At 42.2% G+C, this 20,845-nt stretch overlaps 1 protein-coding gene across 2 annotated transcripts in view; it reads left to right on the top strand.

Annotated features, from left to right (window-relative positions):
- The window catches only part of MMEL1 (membrane metalloendopeptidase like 1), a 469,687-nt gene that overhangs the window by 421,037 nt on the left and 27,805 nt on the right, over positions 1-20,845 (top strand). For both annotated transcript variants that reach the window (XM_069742373.1, XM_069742374.1), the window contains exons 15-19: positions 4,916-4,999; positions 5,925-6,028; positions 12,477-12,535; positions 12,705-12,824; positions 13,906-14,039. In XM_069742373.1, coding sequence (XP_069598474.1) covers positions 4,916-4,999; positions 5,925-6,028; positions 12,477-12,535; positions 12,705-12,824; positions 13,906-14,039 — 501 coding nt within the window. The remainder of the gene's footprint in view (positions 1-4,915; positions 5,000-5,924; positions 6,029-12,476; positions 12,536-12,704; positions 12,825-13,905; positions 14,040-20,845) is intronic.

Raw genomic sequence — 20,845 nt, 5'->3', positions numbered from 1 at the left:
CCAATTCTGCGTTGAAAAAGTAAAACAGTGCTCCTTCCCTTCCGAGCTCTCCTGTGTGCCCAAACAGGGGTTTACCCCAACATATGGGGTATCAGCGTACTCAGGACAAATTGGACAACAACTTTTGTGGACCAATTTCTCCTGTTACCCTTGGGAAAATACAAAACTGGGGGCTAAAAAATAATTTTTGTGGGAAAACAAAAAGATTTTTTATTTTCACGGCTCTGCGTTATAAACTGTAGTGAAACACTTGGGGGTTCAAAGTTCTCACAACACATCTAGATAAGTTCATTGAGGGGTCTAGTTTCCAATATGGGGTCACTTGTGGGGGATTTCTACTGTTTAGGTACATTAGGGGCTCTGCAAATGCAATGTGACGCCTGCAGACCAATCCATCTAAGTCTGCATTCCAAATGATGCTCCTTCCCTTCCGAGCCCTCCCATGCGCCCAAACGGTGGTTCCCCCCCACATATCGGGTATCAGCATACTCAGGACAAATTGGACAACAACATTTAGGGTCCAATTTCTCCTGCTAACCTTGGAAAAATACAAAACTGGGGGCTAAAATATAATTTTTGTGGAAAAAAAAATATTTTTTATTTGCATGGCTCTGCGTTATAAACTGTAGTGAAATACTTGGGGGTTCAAAGCTCTCACAACACATCAAGATGAGTTCCTTAGGGGGTCTACTTTCCAAAATGGTGTCACTTGTGGGGGGTTTCTACTGTTTAGGTACATTAGGGGTTCTGCAAACGCAATGTGACGCCTGCAGACCATTCCATCTAAGTCTGCATTCCAAATGGCGCTCCTTCCCTTCCGAACCCTCCCATGCGCCCAAACGGTGGTTCCCCCCCACATATGGGGTATCAGCGTACTCAGGACAAATTGGACAACAACTTTTGTGGTCCAATTTCTCCTGTTACCCTAGGGAAAATACAAAACTGGGGGCTAAAAAATAATTTTTGTGGTAAAAAAATTTTGTTTTATTTTTATTGCTCTGCATTATAAACTTCTGTGAAGCCCTTGGTGGGTCAAAGTGCTCACCACACATCCAGATAAGTTCCTTAGGGGGTCTACTTTCCAAAATGGTGTCACTTGTGGGGGGTTTCAATGTTTAGGCACATCAGTGGCTCTCCAAACGCAACATGGCGTCCCATCTCAATTCCTGTCAATTTTGCATTGAAAAGTCAAACGGCGCTCCTTCCCTTCCGAGCTCTCCCATGCGCCCAAACAGTGGTTTATTGCCACATATGGGGTATCAGCGTACTCGGGACAAATTGGACAACAACTTTTGAGGTCCAATTTCTTCTCTTACCCTTGGAAAAATAAAAAATTGGGGCAAAAATATAATTTTTGTGAAAAAATATGATTTTTTATTTTTACGGTTCTGCATTATAAACTTCTGTGAAGCACTTGGTGGGTCAAAGTGCTCACCACACCTCTAGATAAGTTCCTTAGGGGGTCTACTTTCAAAAATGGTGTCACTTGTGGGGGGTTTCAATGTTTAGGCACATCAGTGGCTCTCCAAACGCAACATGGCGTCCCATCTCAATTTCTGTCAATTTTGCATTGAAAAGTCAAACTGCGCTCCTTCCCTTCCGAGCTCTCCCATACGCCCAAACAGTGGTTTACTGCCACATATGGGGTATCAGCGTACTCAGGACAAATTGGACAACAACTTTTGAGGTCCAATTTCTTCTCTTACCCTTGGAAAAATAAAAAATTGGGGGCAAAAATATAATTTTTGTGAAAAAATATGATTTTTTATTTTTACGGTTCTGCATTATAAACTTCTGTGAAGCACTTGGTGGGTCAAAGTGCTCACCACACATCCAGATAAGTTCCTTAGGGGGTCTACTTTCCAAAATGGTGTCACTTGTGGGGGGTTTCAATGTTTAGGCACATCAGTGGCTCTCCAAACGCAACATGGCGTCCCATCTCAATTCCTGTCAATTTTGCATTGAAAAGTCAAATAGCGCTCCTTCCCTTCCGAGCTCTCCCATGCGCCCAAACAGTGGTTTACTGCCACATATGGGGTATCAGCGTACTCAGGACAAATTGGACAACAACTTTTTGGGTCCAATTTCTCCTGTTACCCTTGGTAAAATAAAACAAATTGGAGCTGAAGTAAATTTTTTGTGTAAAAAAGTTAAATGTTCATTTTTATTTAAACATTCCAAAAATTCCTATTAAACACCTGAAGGGTTAATAAACTTCTTGAATGTGGTTTTGAGCACCTTGAGGGGTGCAGTTTTTAGAATGGTGTCACACTTGGGCATTTTCTATCATATAGACCCCTCAAAATGACTTCAAATGAGACGTGGTCCCTAAAAAAAAATGGTGTTGTAAAAATGAGAAATTGCTGGTCAACTTTTAACCCTTATAACTCCCTAACAAAAAAAAAAATTGGTTCCAAAATTATGCTGATGTAAAGGAGACATGTGGGAAATGTTACTTATTAAGTATTTTGTGTGACATATCTCTGTGATTTAATTGCATAAAAATTCAAAGTTTGAAAATTGCGAAATTTTCAAAATTTTCGCCAAATTTCCGTTTTTTTCACAAATAAACGCAGGTACTATCAAATAAATTTTACCACTATCATGAAGTACAATATGTCACGAGAAAACAATGTCAGAATCACCAGGATCCGTTGAAGCGTTTCGGAGTTATAACCTCATAAAGGGACAGTGGTCAGAATTGTAAAAATTGGCCTGGTCATTAACGTGCAAACCACCCTTGGGGGTAAAGGGGTTAAAGGGGAATGGTCTTTTAAGGGGTATTGTGAATAAAGCCTATTTTCATGATGCCACCTGTGGTTCTCGGTCAGTAGGGACCGACGCTGCTTAAAGGGGTCCTCTTGGGTGATGGTATGGCGGCTGGATGGTGATGCTTTCCACAGGTGAAGCGGGGTCCCCAGGGCTCCCAAGGTGTGTGGCAAGGGTGTTGTATGCCGACGAATAAGTGGAGGACGCAAGTTGGAAAGTCTTTACCTGGTTTACTGGTGGTAGTAGTCCACAGTCCAGGGTACCAGGCACGGATGGTGATGTGGTCCGGCCAGCTGGGAGGCAAAAGTGATCCCTCTCCCAGGTGAGGTCCGTAAGCCTTTCCTACTTGTGCTAAGATGACAAGGTCCCTGCTGCTTGTAGCTTGCTGGCAAGGAATCCTCTCTCTCTCCTGTCCTGGGACAGTTGCCTGCACAGTAGGCAGTTTGAGCCTTTTTATAGGGTCTCTACCATGACCCGGGCTCTTAGAGTACTGCTGTACCTAAGGCTTGGTGCGGGCAGTTAATGTGTAGTCTAGTGCCCTCTGGTTCTGCTATGTGTCTTAAAGTCCCACAAAAGGCTCAGGCTCCCGGTACCTGGTTTCTGCACTTTGGCTCAGAGGGTGCCTGGTCACAGTTCCCCTCTGAGCCCTGTTCCTCTCCTGTGCTCTTTTCCTCAATTCTCCACTGCATGCAGCAACATTTCAGGTTCTTCTCTTCCCAGGAGCTGCAGCACAGTCCTGGCTGCACGGCTCCACTGTCTGCTCTCTCAGACTTCCTTCTCCTAGGTTTCCCTGGAACAACTGTCTTGCTTGGTCTCCCTGGACCAACTAACTCCTCCTCCAGACCAGGACACTGGGAAAGCTGGGAAAGCTCACCTGGATCAAGGTCCTGAGCTCCCCCTCATGGCCTGGATTAAGAAGGTGTTGCATGTGTGTGCTTACCTGGTAAAGAAAATCCTTCTTGCCTCCACACATGATATCGCCCTCCCCAAAAGGAAGGAAACATCTCTGTAACAACTGTTTACCTGGGGTGTTACACATTCATGCCCTGCTTGTACTTTTATAGTGAATTAACTATTACAACATTGGCAGAAAGTTCCATAGTCTCACTGCTTTTACAGTAAAGATCCATAATCTTGCTACTGGTGCCATAAAGAGGTTACCACAAGATGTTTTTGTAGCTAAATATTTGATCTATTTTATATATATTTTAGCCCCAGTTTAGTAGTATTGATCAGTGGGTCTAGAGATCTAACAATTGCTCAAACTAATCTGAAGAATTGCTTTGCATATCCTTGGGCAAAGCCGTTTACAGACCTGTAGCCTTTCCCATGAGGCTGTACATCACTCTGTTTGCACTAAAAGGGTAATCTGAGTAGTTTTTCACATTCGATCGAGTTTATAAGTTTAGTTACCCTTCAAATTCAATGTATGAAAGGTAGATAATAATCTCCACCTAGACGTGGCTGCAAAAATAATTCTATTATTTGTTTGGTCTATGCCATGTTTTTAGAGCTCTGTATCAGACGCATAAGGTGAATAGTGGCCCCGTTATACCTTTGCTGCACTGATGCTGAAACTATCTACAATAACTACTTTATCTCAAATCTTACTGAGATTAATAATAATTCCTCTAAAAAAAAGGCTTTATTAGAGTTCGTACACATGACCAAATTTTTGTTTCGAATGCTCACTGTGAAAAAAACGGACAGCAGTTGGTCACATATGATTGATGAGCTATTTTCTGCACTGAACAAATCTATGAAAAATATTACAGCATGCACTAGCTTCCTCAGTGAATTGGATGAGACTCAGCCGTTTAAGTCTATGGGTGCATAAAAAAATTTGGATTTCATATGGACCCACAGTATAGCATCCGCATCACACATTGCAATTCTGTAAGATAGGAAACTGTAAATGGTCTGATAAATGATTAATAGCTGCCACTGTAAAAATACGGACTGCATATGGATGACGAGTGAGTAAAAAATGGTCACATTTTTCTGGATGAAACTCTAACGTACAGTCGGACTTCTCCATATGATATTTGCAATGGGTAGCTTATTGAGCAGTAGGAACCGATGGGTTCAGAACTTCTGCAATTATGAATGGTATCCTCACATTGTTCTTGCACTTGATATTTTACAGGCGCTGTCAATTAAGGAGCAAATTGGTTATCCAGACTATATTCTGGAAGATCAAAATGATAAATTGGACCAGGAATCAGCTTCAGTAAGTGCAGACATAACAATGATGCTAAACCACAAGACTGAGCAGTGGGTGGGAAATAGCGCCGGCAAACGTGGTCTGCAGGACTGTCCAACTGGCAAAGGACAGCCTCTCTGGTTTTCTGCAACTGTGCATTCTCAGAATTGGAATGAGAATTTTGCATATGGTAGTACTTGCTTATATGCTGGATAGCAGTGATTGTGAGATCACAAGCCACCAGGGAAAATAAACCACAAACCATTGGATTGTAGGTTCACGATTGCAAAACCATTGGACACCGGGTCTAGGAACTCAAACTATGAAGATTGGTTTTGCAAAACATGCTTGGGATATTATCGTTCTTTTTCCTTAATATGAAAGTCACACAAATATTAAAGATATCGGAGATGACTTGGTGTGTTGGGGTCACAGCTGGGCCCCTAACGCGATTTGTACCGCTGTTCTTGTGCCGCTACATGTTAAATTGGCAGTCCTCTGTAGATAATGACAGCTTTAGTTCTGTGTCTGCTTGTTAGTATGTTCTCCCCATTTTCTGTTTTCTTTAGCAGATACATTTAAGGGTTGAAATGAGTTGTAATTGTGACATAACGACTCGGGAAAGAAAGGCAGCTCTTCACTGTCGCACATTTTAAAATAGCTCTAAGTGTCATTGGTTTTGACTCCCACAGTTCAAGTCATCTTCTTCAGGTCACAGACATCTGGCAGGAGTTCCTTTGATTTGCAGTAACTTGAACAGTACTTGTGACAGCTCTGAGCGCTTTCATAAAATGCTTATACAGGAGATGGAAGGTCAGCATAATTGCAATGCTTTCACAAGTTGAATAGTATTGAAAGTCAGCCTGACAAATATAATGGCTTCATAAAATACACAGATCAAGAGGGATACATCTAATGCATGAAACAGATTTTTTTCTCTCTCTTTTCACAGTTGAACTTTAGTGAAGAGAAATACTTTGAGAACATACTCGAAATTTTAAAAGCAACAGCACAGAAGAGTCTAAAAAAGCTAAGAGAGCCGGTCGACCCTGATGCGTATGTATTAACTCCTAAAATGATTTGATACAATTAAAAAGAAATCAACAACCAGTGTGGAATGTCTCATTACAGTGGTATCATGTTCCCTCATAAATTACAAGGGGGTCCTGGTATTGGGCTCCTGTAACAAATTGGACAAACCAATCTTGGAAAAAGCTCATAATATTATGCCCACTTTTAGGACACCTGTTATCTCTTGAAGGTTATTAAAGAACTTAAATGCAAGCATTTAAAGGGGTTTTACCACTATTGAACAACCCCAGCTTAATCAATTAGGACCCCAATTAAGACAAACAGCAAATACTCACTGTGAAGGATGGCACCAGAGAGATTATGCAGAATCCCACTGCTAAATCAGCTTTAGTGGTTTGATTGTCCACTAATGAATTACCCTCGTGGTATCAATACAATATAACTAATTAAAGATAAAATATAACCTTTATTGATAACCATTAAAATTAAATCTGGACCATCCATGTTAGTGAAACAAATAACCAAAGATTAAAGTGCGCATGCTTAACAGTGCTCAGTAAAAAAAAATGGTTTGGTCTCACCAAATCTCGTTGTCCCATATCGAATCCATCATGAACAGGAGCAAAATGTGAAAAAAAAAACACAAAAAAAACCACCAGTACACAGGCAAAAGTAAAAGGTACTTTACCTGTCACGGCCACTGACCAATTGCACTATCAAGGTGCAGCGGACCCAAGTTCAGATGGCAATATAACAGGTGCATTAATACCGATGAGGCAGCCAGCCTACAATCAGGGATTGGCCGCTTGGTACACCAGTGAAAAAAGATAATCTGAATGTGGTATGTTCACACAGAAAATGCAGAGCATATGGCTCAAAGCCTATTAATGACGCCATATGGCGGGCTAACCAGTGCTGACTAATGCATCCTGTGTGAACAGAGGCCACAGTTTACAGAGCCATCTAGGGCCCAACTGCACCCCGAAAAATATAGAGTGCACAAAAACATAACAATATATGCAAGGTATTGGTTGATATTATGGCCACAATACTTAAGCTGGAAACCCACGTCAAGGGTCCTTACAACTTGCCAGTCCTAATCTAAAAAAAAACAGGAAAAACCTCCACTAACTATAGACAAAAAAAACACCAGTACACAGGCAAAAGGTACTTTACAATAGGGCCAGTGATGCAAACGGTCATGCCTAGATAGGTAGATAAGGGGATATCTACCACTGCAGGCCTCCCGTTTTTATAGCTTTCATATTGAAAAATTATTTATTGAACTCCCACTTTTTGATATTTACCATGAGATTCCAGTGATTAATCCCCATCATTGGGGAAGAAACGCGTAGGAAATATATACATCTTTCTGAGTGGTGATGGGTACCCCATATTAGCATATACCTGGGGACTGTCCTTGTCAGGACGGGAGCAATGCAGGGACACGACAAGGAAGAATAGATATCCTCCTCCCCTCCATCATTAAATACAAATAGGTACATATTTTGCTCCTGTTCATGATGGATTTGATATGGGGCAACAAGATTTGGTGAGATCAAACCATTTTTTGACTGAGCACTGTAAAGCACGCGTACTTTATGTTTTGGTTATTTGTGTCACTAATGTGGATGGTCCAGATTTAATTTTAATGGTTATCAATAAAGGTTATATTTTATCTTTAATTAGATAGGACCTTCATAGAATCCCACTGCTGCCATCACATGTGATAAACCCGCACTTCGCCACTCCTCCTGATGTCACTATTAAGTCAGACAGGTCATGTAATGTGGTCTCCACACTTTTACCAACGTTACATTCTGCACCACTCAGGGACACGTAAGGTCTGCTAGGTCAATTTTACATGGACACCAAATTTCCACACGGGCCCAGAGAGGCACGGGGAGTGAGTGGATGTGGCCCACGCAGTCACTGACGTGGAACCACACTCTCTCCAACCCTGACAAGCTGAGAGGCCCCTTTCACTAGCACCAGTAAAACAGAGCGTTGCCAGCCCCGTAGGACTGCCACCAGTTTCTCGTTAGATATAAGCTCGGTACGTTAACAGGATTATATCCGGCCAGAAACCAGCCCTGGTAGCATTCAAAATTAAAATGAGAGATGCACATGTGGATTCTTGGATCAAGATAGAAAAGCAGCCCAAGGTTAAATTATATGTTTACTTGCCTTAAAGGCACACTAGACCATATACTACATACAATGGTTACACATATACAATGGTCAGATATGCAAATACATATAGTAGTAGGACAAAAGATATAAGCAGAATATATGGGTCAGTTACCAGTAGATGAAAAGCCTGGCTTTCAGGGAAGGGGCTGCCACATGGAAGGCTCTTGATCCCCTCTGTTACTTGACTTCTCCCAACATGATATGTTGTTGCCACCTCCCCAGAGAAAAAGCAATAGACCATGCTTTACACAAGCATTTAAATCCTTTGGGTTACTCCCCTCCCGCCATCTGAGCTTATTCCAAATCCCCTCTTCTTGCCTCTGGGAGGTAAAAACTCCAAAACCTAAGATGAGTCATAACTCTTTATTGGACAGTCATAGAATGGGTCGAGACCCAGGTGGGCGTTCGCCATGTTCTGGGGATCTCAGAAATATACATGATGTATGGTTAGGACTTCTAGTATCTCCATAACTCATGTAATTATGTTTCTAAAATGGTCTTTGGCAGCTGCAGCATGACTCTGTATTGCAAGCCAGCCATTGTACTGCTCTTAGCTGACTCATGTTGTGAGATCTGTCACTCTCAGCCTTTGGAGGGTTGGCCCACCTTCTGAGGTAGCTGCAAGAGGGTCTAGGTGTTCTGTTGTGTTGGAGCTACTGGGCATTTATATGGTAACTTATTGTTACATTTTTGTATTTACAGTGTTTTGAGGGAATCTTGTTAGGTATCCTTATATGTAAATTTCAATTGTTTACCTTTTTGCATTTCCATTGCTATAAACTGATTTACATGGACTACTGAGCTATCTCTCTACCACTCTATGTTATTTGAATTTATACCATATCATTATTAAGACCCATTTTCTATATGTTTTCCCCATGATTTTCCTGTGCTATTTTTATCCCCCTTACATATTTATCTACTACTTACAAACAATTGTTTTTAATATTTAGTGTTAGTAAAAATTGATATTTTTTTATCATTCCAGTGTTTTTTTACTTCTTTTGTCATTCTTAATTGATTCTGGTGAATTTTCACTGAGACTATATTCCCATAGTGGATGATATATCAATTGTTGTCTAACACCTTCTCAGGTAGCTGCAAGAGGGTCTAGGTGTTCTGTTACAGCTGCCCACTGAAGGGAGTTTCATAATCCCAAGCCACAAAGGATACAAATGATTGGCATGAAATTATATTTCCAATATTCTTCACACTCACCTCCCACAGTGGCGCTGTTCCAGAAATGCAAGCGCCACTGCTCCTTGAGAGTGAGGTAACATTTTGTTTCACATGCTGACTGCAGCCAATGAGAATCCCTATCTTTGGCTGTAGTTCCTTGAGATTTCATCATGGCAGAAGTCCTCTGTGATGAAATAATAAAGGCTGCCACTGATAAGTGGCCACTCATTTGCTGTATCCGGCACTTAACGCAAATCATTTCACTCTCTGGGTGTGAGTATAGTGTAGATTGTTTTTTATTTTAATCGGGGTCCTGAAATGATTAGGCTGGGGTCCAGTAGCAGGCAACCTCTTTACCCTAATTGCAGCTTCTGCACAAGGAAAATGTAAAGATTTACAAGTTGGCCCAATTGACATCAATGGGCTGCCTTTGCATTGAACAGATTGTAATGGGTCTTCAAGAACTCTTTTAAAGGTACTGTTTTCTTTGGCAAATAGATGACAATGCTTAAAAATGAATCCCCTAAAATAACTGGAAATGTCCTAAAAGAGTATTCTGAAAATTAGAAAAATCCTGTAATATTACTCTGAGTTGATGGATGTCCACCTTTTTAAGCAGGCAAACACAAAACGGATCAAGAGAATAAAGTTATATCAAAACTCATTAGGAACATTGAAAAACATAATCAAAATCAGCAAGGTCAACCACAGCCAACAGTGCATAAACATCAAGGCCAACTACCACCAAGGGTGTATAAACATCAAGGCCAACTACCACCAAGGGTATAAAAACATTTAAGCCAACAACCACCAAGGGTATTAAAACATCTAAGCCAAATACCACCAAAGGCATAAAAACATCAAGGCCAACTACTACCACCAAGGGTATGTAAATATCAAGGCCAACTACCACCAAGGTTGTATAAACATCAAGGCCAACTACCACCAAAGGTTTTAAAACAACTAAGCCAAAATACCACCAAAGGCATAAAAACATCAAGGCCAGCTACCACCACCAAGGTTGTATAAACATCAAGGCCAACTACCACCAAGGTTATAAAAACAACTAAGCCAAATACCACCAAAGTCATAAAAAAACATCAAGGCCAACTACTAGCACCAAGAATGTGTAAACATCAAGGACAACTACCACCAAGGGCATAAAAACATTCAAGGCTCACTACCACCAAGGGCATAAAAACATCAATGCCAACTACTACCAAGGGCGTATCTACAGACATGTCAAACATTAACTTCTCTGGGTATATGTACAGTGGGGCAAAAAAGTATTTAGTCAGTCAGCAATAGTGCAAGTTCCACTACTTAAAAAGATGAGAGGCGTCTGTAATTTACATCATAGGTAGACCTCAACTATGGGAGACAAACTGAGAAAAAAAAATCCAGAAAATCACATTGTCTGTTTTTTTAACATTTTATTTGCATATTATGGTGGAAAATAAGTATTTGGTCAGAAACAAAATTTCATCTCAATACTTTGTAATATATCCTTTGTTGGCAATGACAGAGGTCAAACGTTTTCTGTAAGTCTTCACAAGGTTGCCACACACTGTTGTTGGTATGTTGGCCCATTCCTCCATGCAGATCTCCTCTAGAGCAGTGATGTTTTTGGCTTTTCGCTTGGCAACACGGACTTTCAACTCCCTTCAAAGGTTTTCTATAGGGTTGAGATCTGGAGACTGGCTAGGCCACTCCAGGACCTTGAAATGCTTCTTACGAAGCCACTCCTTCTTTGCCCTGGCAGTGTGCTTTGGATCATTGTCATGTTGAAAGACCCAGCCACTTTTCATCTTCAATGCCCTTGCTGATGGAAGGAGGTTTGCTTGCACTCAAAATCTCACGATACATGGCCCCATTCATTCTTTCATGTATCCGGATCAGTCGTCCTGGCCCCTTTGCAGAGAAACAGCCCCAAAGCATGATGTTTCCACCACCATGCTTTACAGTAGGTATGGTGTTTGATGGATGCAACTCAGTATTCTTTTTCCTCCAAACACGACAAGTTGTGTTTCTACCAAACAGTTCCAGTTTGGTTTCAGCAGACCATAGGACATTCTCCCAAAACTCCTCTGGATCATCTAAATGCTTTCTAGCAAACTTCAGACCGGCCCAGACATGTACTGGCTTAAGCAGTGGGACACATCTGGCACTGCAGGATCTGAGTCCATGGTGGCGTAGTGTGTTACTTATGGTAGGCCTTGTTACATTGGTCCCAGCTCTCTGCAGTTCATTCACTAGGTCCCCCCGCGTGGTTCTGGGATTTTTGCTCACCGTTCTTGTGATCATTCTGACCCCACGGGGTGGGATTTTGCGTGGAGCCCCAGATCAAGGGAGATTATCAGTGGTCTTGTATGTCTTCCATTTTCTAATTATTGCTCCCACTGTTGATTTCTTCACTCCAAGCTGGTTGGCTATTGCAGATTCAGTCTTCCCAGCCTGGTGCAGGGCTACAATTTTGTTTCTGGTGTCCTTTGACAGCTCTTTGGTCTTCACCATAGTGGAGTTTGGAGTCAGACTGTTTGAGGGTGTGCACAGGTGTCTTTTTATACTGATAACAAGTTTAAACAGGTGCCATTACTACAGGTAATGAGTGGAGGAAAGAGGAGACTCTTAAAGAAGAAGTTACAGGTCTGTGAGAGCCAGAAATCTTGATTGTTTGTTTCTGACCAAATACTTATTTTCCACCATAATATGCAAATAAAATGTTAAAAAAACAGACAATGTGATTTTCTGGATTTTTTTTCTCAGTTTGTCTCCCATAGTTGCGGTCTACCTATTATGTAAATTACAGACGCCTCTCATCTTTTTAAGTGGTGGAACTTGCACTATTGCTGACTGACTAAATACTTTTTTGCCCCACTGTATCTTTATGGTTGCAATTGCTCATCTTTTACACCAAAAACACAAATACCGTATTATGAATGACACATTAGGTTGAGGGAGCTGTAACAAAATTTGCAATTGATTGACCCAAAATATGATATTTACTTTACACCATGTTCCACCTGAATGTACAGACAAAAAATTACCTCCAGATTACTGGGGGTGCTGTAATAATTGCCTCTGTGTTACTCTGTTTTAGTTGGATAATTGGTGCAGCAGTGGCTGATGCCTTCTATTCCCCTAATCGGAATCAGATTGGTGAGTTACTCAGAAAAAAGGTTCAAATTGGTGATGAATTATATTTTTGATTAGGTTACCATAGTGTAAACTATGCCTAACCCAATGTTAAGGTCCCAATCATCTCTTGTCTATAATATTAGATCTAAAACAACTAGTGATAATAACTAGAATATTCTATGTTTTACAGTATTTCCTGCTGGGATCCTGCAGCCTCCATTTTTCAGCAAACAACAGCCACAAGCATTGAACTTTGGTGGAATCGGTATGGTCATTGGTCACGAAATCACTCACGGATTTGATGACAATGGTAAGGATGAAAAGTAACTTATGCTTCAACAGCTAACATAGAAAAAATAAAAAAACACATCATGAAAAGCAGACTCAACAAAACCTTGTCAAATGACAAATGCATTAGCAGGGTGCAGCAGGCCCACACTGATAAAGGCTGGAGAAGCACAGGCGCAAGCAACTGATGAGAACAACCACCCACTCACCTAAATAATAGAAGGGTTGGCTGCCTAGTAGCAAAAATGCACACAGGTACGGCTTGCATAAGACACTATTCACACAGATAGGTGTGGTGCACAGTGTCTGGACAACCTATTGATCACGCCCATAGTATTAGCTGGCGGGCCGTCCAGCACTATATATAAATGCACCACACAAAAACCAAGCCAACATAAAGGGGCCCTGCTGCACCCTGCAAATAATGATGAAAAGTGCAATAAAAAGATGAAAAAATGAATGCATGTAATACATTAAATGAGGTATTGGTTACTGCTTTGGCCAAAATGGATAAGCTTGCAACCCAACACCAAGGGTCCTCATTAACTTGCGAGTCCTACGCTAATATCAAAAACAGCTAACTTGTGCTTTACTACTAAGTCATTGACGTAGCTGGGGGGCATTTATAGAGTAAACAAAAAACGGTGCTGCATGTTGGACCAACCAAGCATTTACGTCAGTTTTTCAAGTACGACTTCTATCTGTGCTTTTCATGGATAAAACCTGTACTTGTTATAATCTATGGAGCTAGTCACATGTCCAGGCATTTTTGAGGAGTGAGTGGACTGCACAAAAAAAAAACAATTTTATTTTGATCTGAGTCATGAATCTAGCTAGTCAATACAAGTCTATAGTTCAAAGAAAAAATGGACAATACTTGGATGCCATTCATTGAGAAGCTTCTATAAAACATTAAAATATTGATGAAACTGAGAGCAGAAATTGACACGCTGAACAAACACTGATCAAAATCATTGATGAAACTTGTACTTTTTTGGCATACAAGAAAAATCTCTGAGCTCTGAATGAGCTCTAACAATTAAAGTCAGTAAAGCTCAACATAATGTGTACGGATTAGCTCAGTGATGGTTGTTATTCAACAGGAAGGAATTTTGACAAGGACGGAAATATGTTTGACTGGTGGAGTAACTTCTCTGCGATGCATTTCAAAGATCAATCCCGATGCATGGTCTATCAGTATGGCAATTACACCTGGGACTTGGCCGGGGGCCAAAATGTGAGTATGTTTTCTGTTTTTCTAAATATGCCATCAGAAATAAATCTCCCAGTTGGCTAAAAAAAAACAAACAATGAGATGGATGAGATGAACAGACTGACTGGGTAAGATAACTGCAAAGGCAAAGACTTGGTGGATGAGGTTTAATGTTGATGAATGTAGAGTAATGTACTGTGGCCAAAGTAATGCCATTGCTGCATAAACATTAAATAAGAACAATTAACAGGACTACAGAACAGGAGAAGGGCTTGGATAGTCTGTTTACAAGTAAGCTGAGCAGCAGCACTCAATGTCAAGCAGCAGCCGCAAAAGCAAACAAGATTTTAGGGTACAGTAGTGTTCAAAATAATAGCAGTCCAATATGACTAAGCAGATTAATCACTGTTTTTGGTATAAATGATATTACCACTAGGGTTGAGCGAAACGGGTCGAACATTTTCAAAAGTCGCCGACTTTTGGCTAAGTCGGGGTTTCATGAAACCCGATCCGACCCCTGTGCGGGGTCGGCCATGCGGTACGCGACTTTCGCGCCAAAGTCGCGTTTCAATGACGCGAAAAGCGCCATTTCTCAGCCAATGAAGGTAAACGCAGAGTGTGGGCAGCGTGATGACATAGGTCCTGGTCCCCACCATCTTAGAGAAGGGCATTGCAGTGATTGGCTTGCTGTCTGCAACGTCACAGGGGCTATAAAGAGGCGTTCCCGCCGACCGCCATCTTATTGCTGCTGATCTGAGCTTAGGGAGAGGTTGCTGCCGCTTTGTCAGAAGCAGGGATAGCGTTAGGCAGGGTCCATTAACCACAAAACCGCTTGTGCTGCAGCGATTTGCACTGTCCAACACCACCCTCGGTGTGCAGGGACAGTGGAAGTTTTTTTTTTTTTTTTTTCCCCTCAGCGCTGTAGCTCATTGGGCTGCCCTAGAAGGCTCCCTGATAGCTGCATTGCTGTGTGTACGCCGCTGTGCAAACCAACTGCTTTTTTCAAAGCACAAATCCTCTTGTTCCTTCCTTTCTGCACAGCTATCTTTTTTGTTTGTCCACACTTTTTATTTCATTTGTGCATCAGTCCACTCCTTATTGCTGCCTGCCATACCTGGCTGAGATTACTGCAGGCAGGGAGATAGTAGCTGCCTGCCATACCTGGCTGAGATTACTGCAGGCAGGGAGATAGTAATTGTAGGACATTCCCTGTTTTTTTTTTTTTGTTTTTTTTTGGTGGGAGATTAAGATTGGCAATTTGGCATTTCTGCTAGAGTGCCATCCCTGTGTGTGCCATCTCTCTCACATAGTGGGCCATAGAAAGCCTTTTCATTTTTCTGTATTTTTTTTTGTGGGGTGTATAAATTCTCCCTGATAAAAATACAGTGGGAGATTAATATTGGCCTTTGGGCTTGTGTGCCAGTCCTGAGTGTGCCATCTCTCTCACAAATAGTGGGCCATAGAAAGCCTATTTTATTTTTTTTTGGGTTTTATAAATTCTCCCTGAAAAAAAGGGAGATTAATATTGGCCTCTGGGCTTCTGTGCCAGTCCTGAGCGTGCCATCTGTGCCAGTCCTGAGCGTCCCATCTCTCTCACAAATAGTGGGCCATAGAAAGCCTATTTAATTTTTTTTTTGGTTTTATAAATTTTCCCTGAAAAAAGGGAGATTAATATTGGCCTCTGGGCTTGTGTGCCAGTTGTGAGCGTGCCATCTGTGCCAGTCCTGAGCGTGCCATCTCTCTCACAAATAGTGGGCCATAGAAAGCCTATTTAATTTTTTTTTTGGTTTTATAAATTTTCCCTGAAAAAAGGGAGATTAATATTGGCCTCTGGGCTTGTATGCCAGTTGTGAGCGTGCCATCTGTGCCAGTCCTGAGCGTGCCATCTCTCTCACAAATAGTGGGCCATAGAAAGCCTATTTAATTTTTTTTTTGGTTTTATAAATTTTCCCTGAAAAAAGGGAGATTAATATTGGCCTCTGGGCTTGTGTGCCAGTTGTGAGCGTGCCATCTGTGCCAGTCCTGAGCGTGCCATCTCTCTCACAAATAGTGGGCCATAGAAAGCCTATTTAAATATTTTTTTGGTTTTATAAATTCTCCCAGAAAAAAAGGGAGATTAATATTGGCCTCTGGGCTTGTGTGCCAGTTGTGAGCGTGCCATCTGTGCCAGTCCTGAGCGTGCCATCTCTCTCACAAATAGTGGGCCATAGAAAGCCTATTTAATTTTTTTTTTGGTTTTATAAATTTTCCCTGAAAAAAGGGAGATTAATATTGGCCTCTGGGCTTGTGTGCCAGTTGTGAGCGTGCCATCTGTGCCAGTCCTGAGCGTGCCATCTCTCTCACAAATAGTGGGCCATAGAAAGCCTATTTAAATATTTTTTTGGTTTTATAAATTCTCCCAGAAAAAAAGGGAGATTAATATTGGCCTCTGGGCTTCTGTGCCAGTCCTGAGCGTGCCATCTGTGCCAGTCCTGAGCGTCCCATCTCTCTCACAAATAGTGGGCCATAGAAAGCCTATTTAATTTTTTTTTTGGTTTTATAAATTTTCCCTGAAAAAAGGGAGATTAATATTGGCCTCTGGGCTTGTGTGCCAGTTGTGAGCGTGCCATCTGTGCCAGTCCTGAGCGTGCCATCTCTCTCACAAATAGTGGGCCATAGAAAGCCTATTTAATTTTTTTTTTGGTTTTATAAATTTTCCCTGAAAAAAGGGAGATTAATATTGGCCTCTGGGCTTGTGTGCCAGTTGTGAGCGTGCCATCTGTGCCAGTCCTGAGCGTGCCATCTCTCTCACAAATAGTGGGCCATAGAAAGCCTATTTAAATATTTTTTTGGTTTTATAAATTCTCCCAGAAAAAAAGGGAGATTAATATTGGCCTCTGGGCTTCTGTGCCAGTCCTGAGCGTGCCATCTGTGCCAGTCCTGAGCGTCCCATCTCTCTCACAAATAGTGGGCCATAGAAAGCCTATTTTTTTTTGGGGGGGGGTTTTAGAAATTCTCCCTGGAAAAAAAAAGGGAGATTAATATTGCCCTTTGGGCTTGTGTGCCAGTACTAAGCGTTCCATCTCTCTCTCTCTCTCTTAGTCAGTGGGCCATAGAACGCCTATTTTTGGTTTTATTTGTTTTCTAAATTCTCCCTGAAAAAATCATTTTATTTTATTTGGTTTCTAAATTCTTCCTGATAAAATCATATTTTTTTTATTATTTTTTTTTCTAAAGTCTCCCTGAAAAAAAAAAAAAAAAAAAAAAAACAGTGGGAGATTAATATTGGCCTTTCTGCTTGTGTGCCAGTCTTGACTCCTGGGTGTGCCATCTCTCTCTCTCTCTCTCTCTCTCTCCAATTGTGGTCCATAGAAAGCCTATATTTTTTTTCCTTGATTTGGGTTCCAAAATCTACCAGAGAAAATAACTCCATCAATCATTGGTAGAAAAATATTGGCCTCTGGGCTTGTGTGCCACTCCTGATTCCTGTGTGCGTCATCTCTCAGTCAGTGGGCCATAGAACGCCTATTTTTGGTTTTATTTGTTTTCTAAATTCTCCCTGAAAAAATCATTTTATTTTATTTGGTTTCTAAATTCTTCCTGATAAAATCATATTTTTTTTATTTTTTTTTTTTCTAAAGTCTCCCTGAAAAAAAAAAAAAAAAAAAAAAAACAGTGGGAGATTAATATTGGCCTTTCTGCTTGTGTGCCAGTCTTGACTCCTGGGTGTGCCATCTCTCTCTCTCTCTCTCTCTCTCTCTCTCCAATTGTGGTCCATAGAAAGCCTATATTTTTTTTCCTTGATTTGGGTTCCAAAATCTACCAGAGAAAATAACTCCATCAATCATTGGTAGAAAAATATTGGCCTCTGGGCTTGTGTGCCACTCCTGATTCCTGTGTGCGTCATCTCTCAGTCAGTGGGCCATAGAACGCCTATTTTTGGTTTTATTTGTTTTCTAAATTCTCCCTGAAAAAATCATTTTATTTTATTTGGTTTCTAAATTCTTCCTGATAAAATCATATTTTTTTTATTTTTTTTTTTCTAAAGTCTCCCTGAAAAAAAAAAACAAAAAAAAAAAACAGTGGGAGATTAATATTGGCCTTTCTGCTTGTGTGCCAGTCTTGACTCCTGGGTGTGCCATCTCTCTCTCTCTCTCTCTCTCTCTCTCTCTCTCTCTCTCCAATTGTGGTCCATAGAAAGCCTATATTTTTTTTCCTTGATTTGGGTTCCAAAATCTACCAGAGAAAATAACTCCATCAATCATTGGTAGAAAAATATTGGCCTCTGGGCTTGTGTGCCACTCCTGATTCCTGTGTGCGTCATCTCTCACTCAGTGGCCCATAGAAAGCATATAGTTTGTTACATTTGTTTTCTAAATTCTCCCTGCAAAAATCAATTTTTTTTTTGGGGGGGGGTTTCTAAAGTGTTCCTGAAAAAAATAAAAATAAAAAACAAATAATAGTGTGACATTAATATTAACATTTGTGCTTCAGTGACAGTCCTGCGTGTGGGGCATCTCTCTAATTTGCAGCCACCAAAAAAAGAGTGTGTAACATTGTGCCTGATTTTCGCGGTGGTCTCACCAACCTGTAAAGGGGTAGCTAAATCATACTGAAGTTATAGCTCACCGTGTAAGTTGTGTGACTGCAACAAATAACGTTAGTTTGGTTACGTTTTTAAAACAATGAGGAAGTCTAGTGGAAGAGGTCGTGGCCGGGGGCGTTCATTGTCAGCTGGTAATGAGGGTAGTGGTAGTGGTGGAGCATCAGGTGGTCGTGGGGAAAAAAATATTGCACCTAAGTCTGGAGCTGTGGAGCCAGGTTCGTCGTCCGGCTACACAAGGCCTCGAACGCTCCCTTTTCTGGGATTAGGAAAACCGCTTTTAAAGCCGGAGCAGCAAGAGCAAGTTTTGGCTTATCTTGCTGACTCAGCCTCTAGCTCTTTTGCCTCCTCTCGTGAAACTGGTAAAAGTAAAAGCAGCGCGTCGTTAGTGGATGTTCACGGTCAGGGACAAGTCACTTCCTTGTCCTCTTCAGCAAAAACAACAACAGAGAAGAATGCAGCAGGCGACACAACGGGTTACTCCATGGAGCTCTTTACACATACCGTCCCTGGCTTAGAAAGTGAAGCAGTTAACAGTCCATGCCCATTACAAATTGAATCTGACATGGAGTGCACTGACGCACAGCCACAGCCAGACTACTATGCTGGTCCTTTGACTCAGACCACAACATTGCCCTCGCAGGGTGCTGATCAAGAATCAGACCCTGATGAGACTATGTTGCCCCATCACGAACGCTATACCACCGAACGACACGGTGACACAGACGAAGTTGCGCAGGAGGTACAAGAAGAGTTATTAGATGACCCAGTTCTTGACCCCGATTGGCAGCCATTGGGGGAACAGGGTGCAGGCGGCAGCAGTTCTGAAGCAGAGGAGGAGGAGGGGCCGCAGCAGGCATCAACATCGCCACAGGTTCCATCTGCCGGGCCCGTATCTTGCCCAAAACGCGTGGCAAAGCCAAAACCTGGTGGAGGACAGCGTGGCCATCCGGTTAAAGCTCAGTCTGCAATGCCTGAAAAGGTATCCGATGCTAGAAAGAGTGCAGTCTGGCATTTTTTTAAACAACATCCAATTGATCAGCGCAAAGTCATCTGTCAAAAATGTTCTACTTCCTTAAGCAGAGGTCAGAATCTGAAAAGTCTCAATACTAGTTGCATGCATAGACATTTAACCACCATGCATTTGAAAGCTTGGACTAACTACCAAACGTCCCTTAAGGTTGTTGCACCCTCGGCCAATGAAGCTAGTCATCAACGCAACATCCCTTCCGGCAGTGTAGGACCACCATTTAGCGCACCACCTGCTGTATCTGTGCAGGTATCTTTGCCAGGCCAAAGCAGTCAGGGTCAGGGAATCACCAGTTTCGTAGTAGGAAACACTGCATCTAGGGCACCGGCGGCAACAATACCATCTCCCACCGTCTCTCAGTCTGCCATGTCCACCGGCACCCCCGCTAGTTCCACGATCTCCATCTCTCCAGTCCAGCTCACCCTACATGAGACTATGGTTAGAAAAAGGAAGTACTTAGCCTCGCATCCGCGTACACAGGGTTTGAACGCCCACATAGCTAGACTAATCTCGTTAGAGATGATGCCCTACCGGTTAGTTGAAAGCGAAGCTTTCAAAGACCTGATGGACTACGCTGTACCACGCTACGAGCTACCCAGTCGACACTTTTTTTCCAGAAAAGCCATCCCAGCCCTCCACCAGCATGTTAAAGAGCGCATCGTCCATGCACTCAGGCAATCTGTGAGCACAAAGGTGCACCTGACAACAGATGCATGGACCAGTAGGCATGGCCAGGGACGTTACGTGTCCATCACGGCACACTGGGTAAATGTGGTGGATTCAGGGTCCACAGGGGACAGCAAGTTTGGGACAGTTCTGCCTAGCCCACGGTCTAGTAAACAGTTGTCTGTAGCCGTTCGCACCCCCTCCTCCTCCTCCTCCTCCTCGTCCTCCTGCAGAAGCAAGAGCTCGTCCACAGACCGCAGTCGCACAAACACTCCATCCGCACCTGCCACTGTTGCACACCAGGTCTCCCATTATGGGGCAGCTACTGGCATACGTCAGCAGGCTGTATTGGCTATGAAGTGTTTGGGCGACAATAGACACACCGCGGAAGTTCTGTCCGAGTTCTTGCAGCAAGAAACGCAGTCGTGGCTGGGCACTGTAGATCTTGAGGCAGGCAAGGTAGTGAGTGATAACGGAAGGAATTTCATGGCTGCCATCTCCCTTTCCCAACTGAAACACATTCCTTGCCTGGCTCACACCTTAAACCTGGTG

The sequence above is a fragment of the Ranitomeya imitator genome, chromosome 10, assembly GCF_032444005.1.
Source record: "Ranitomeya imitator isolate aRanImi1 chromosome 10, aRanImi1.pri, whole genome shotgun sequence".
Taxonomy (NCBI): domain Eukaryota; kingdom Metazoa; phylum Chordata; class Amphibia; order Anura; family Dendrobatidae; genus Ranitomeya; species Ranitomeya imitator.
Note: the sequence above shows the minus strand (reverse complement) of the source record. Positions and strands in the feature narration are given on the sequence as shown.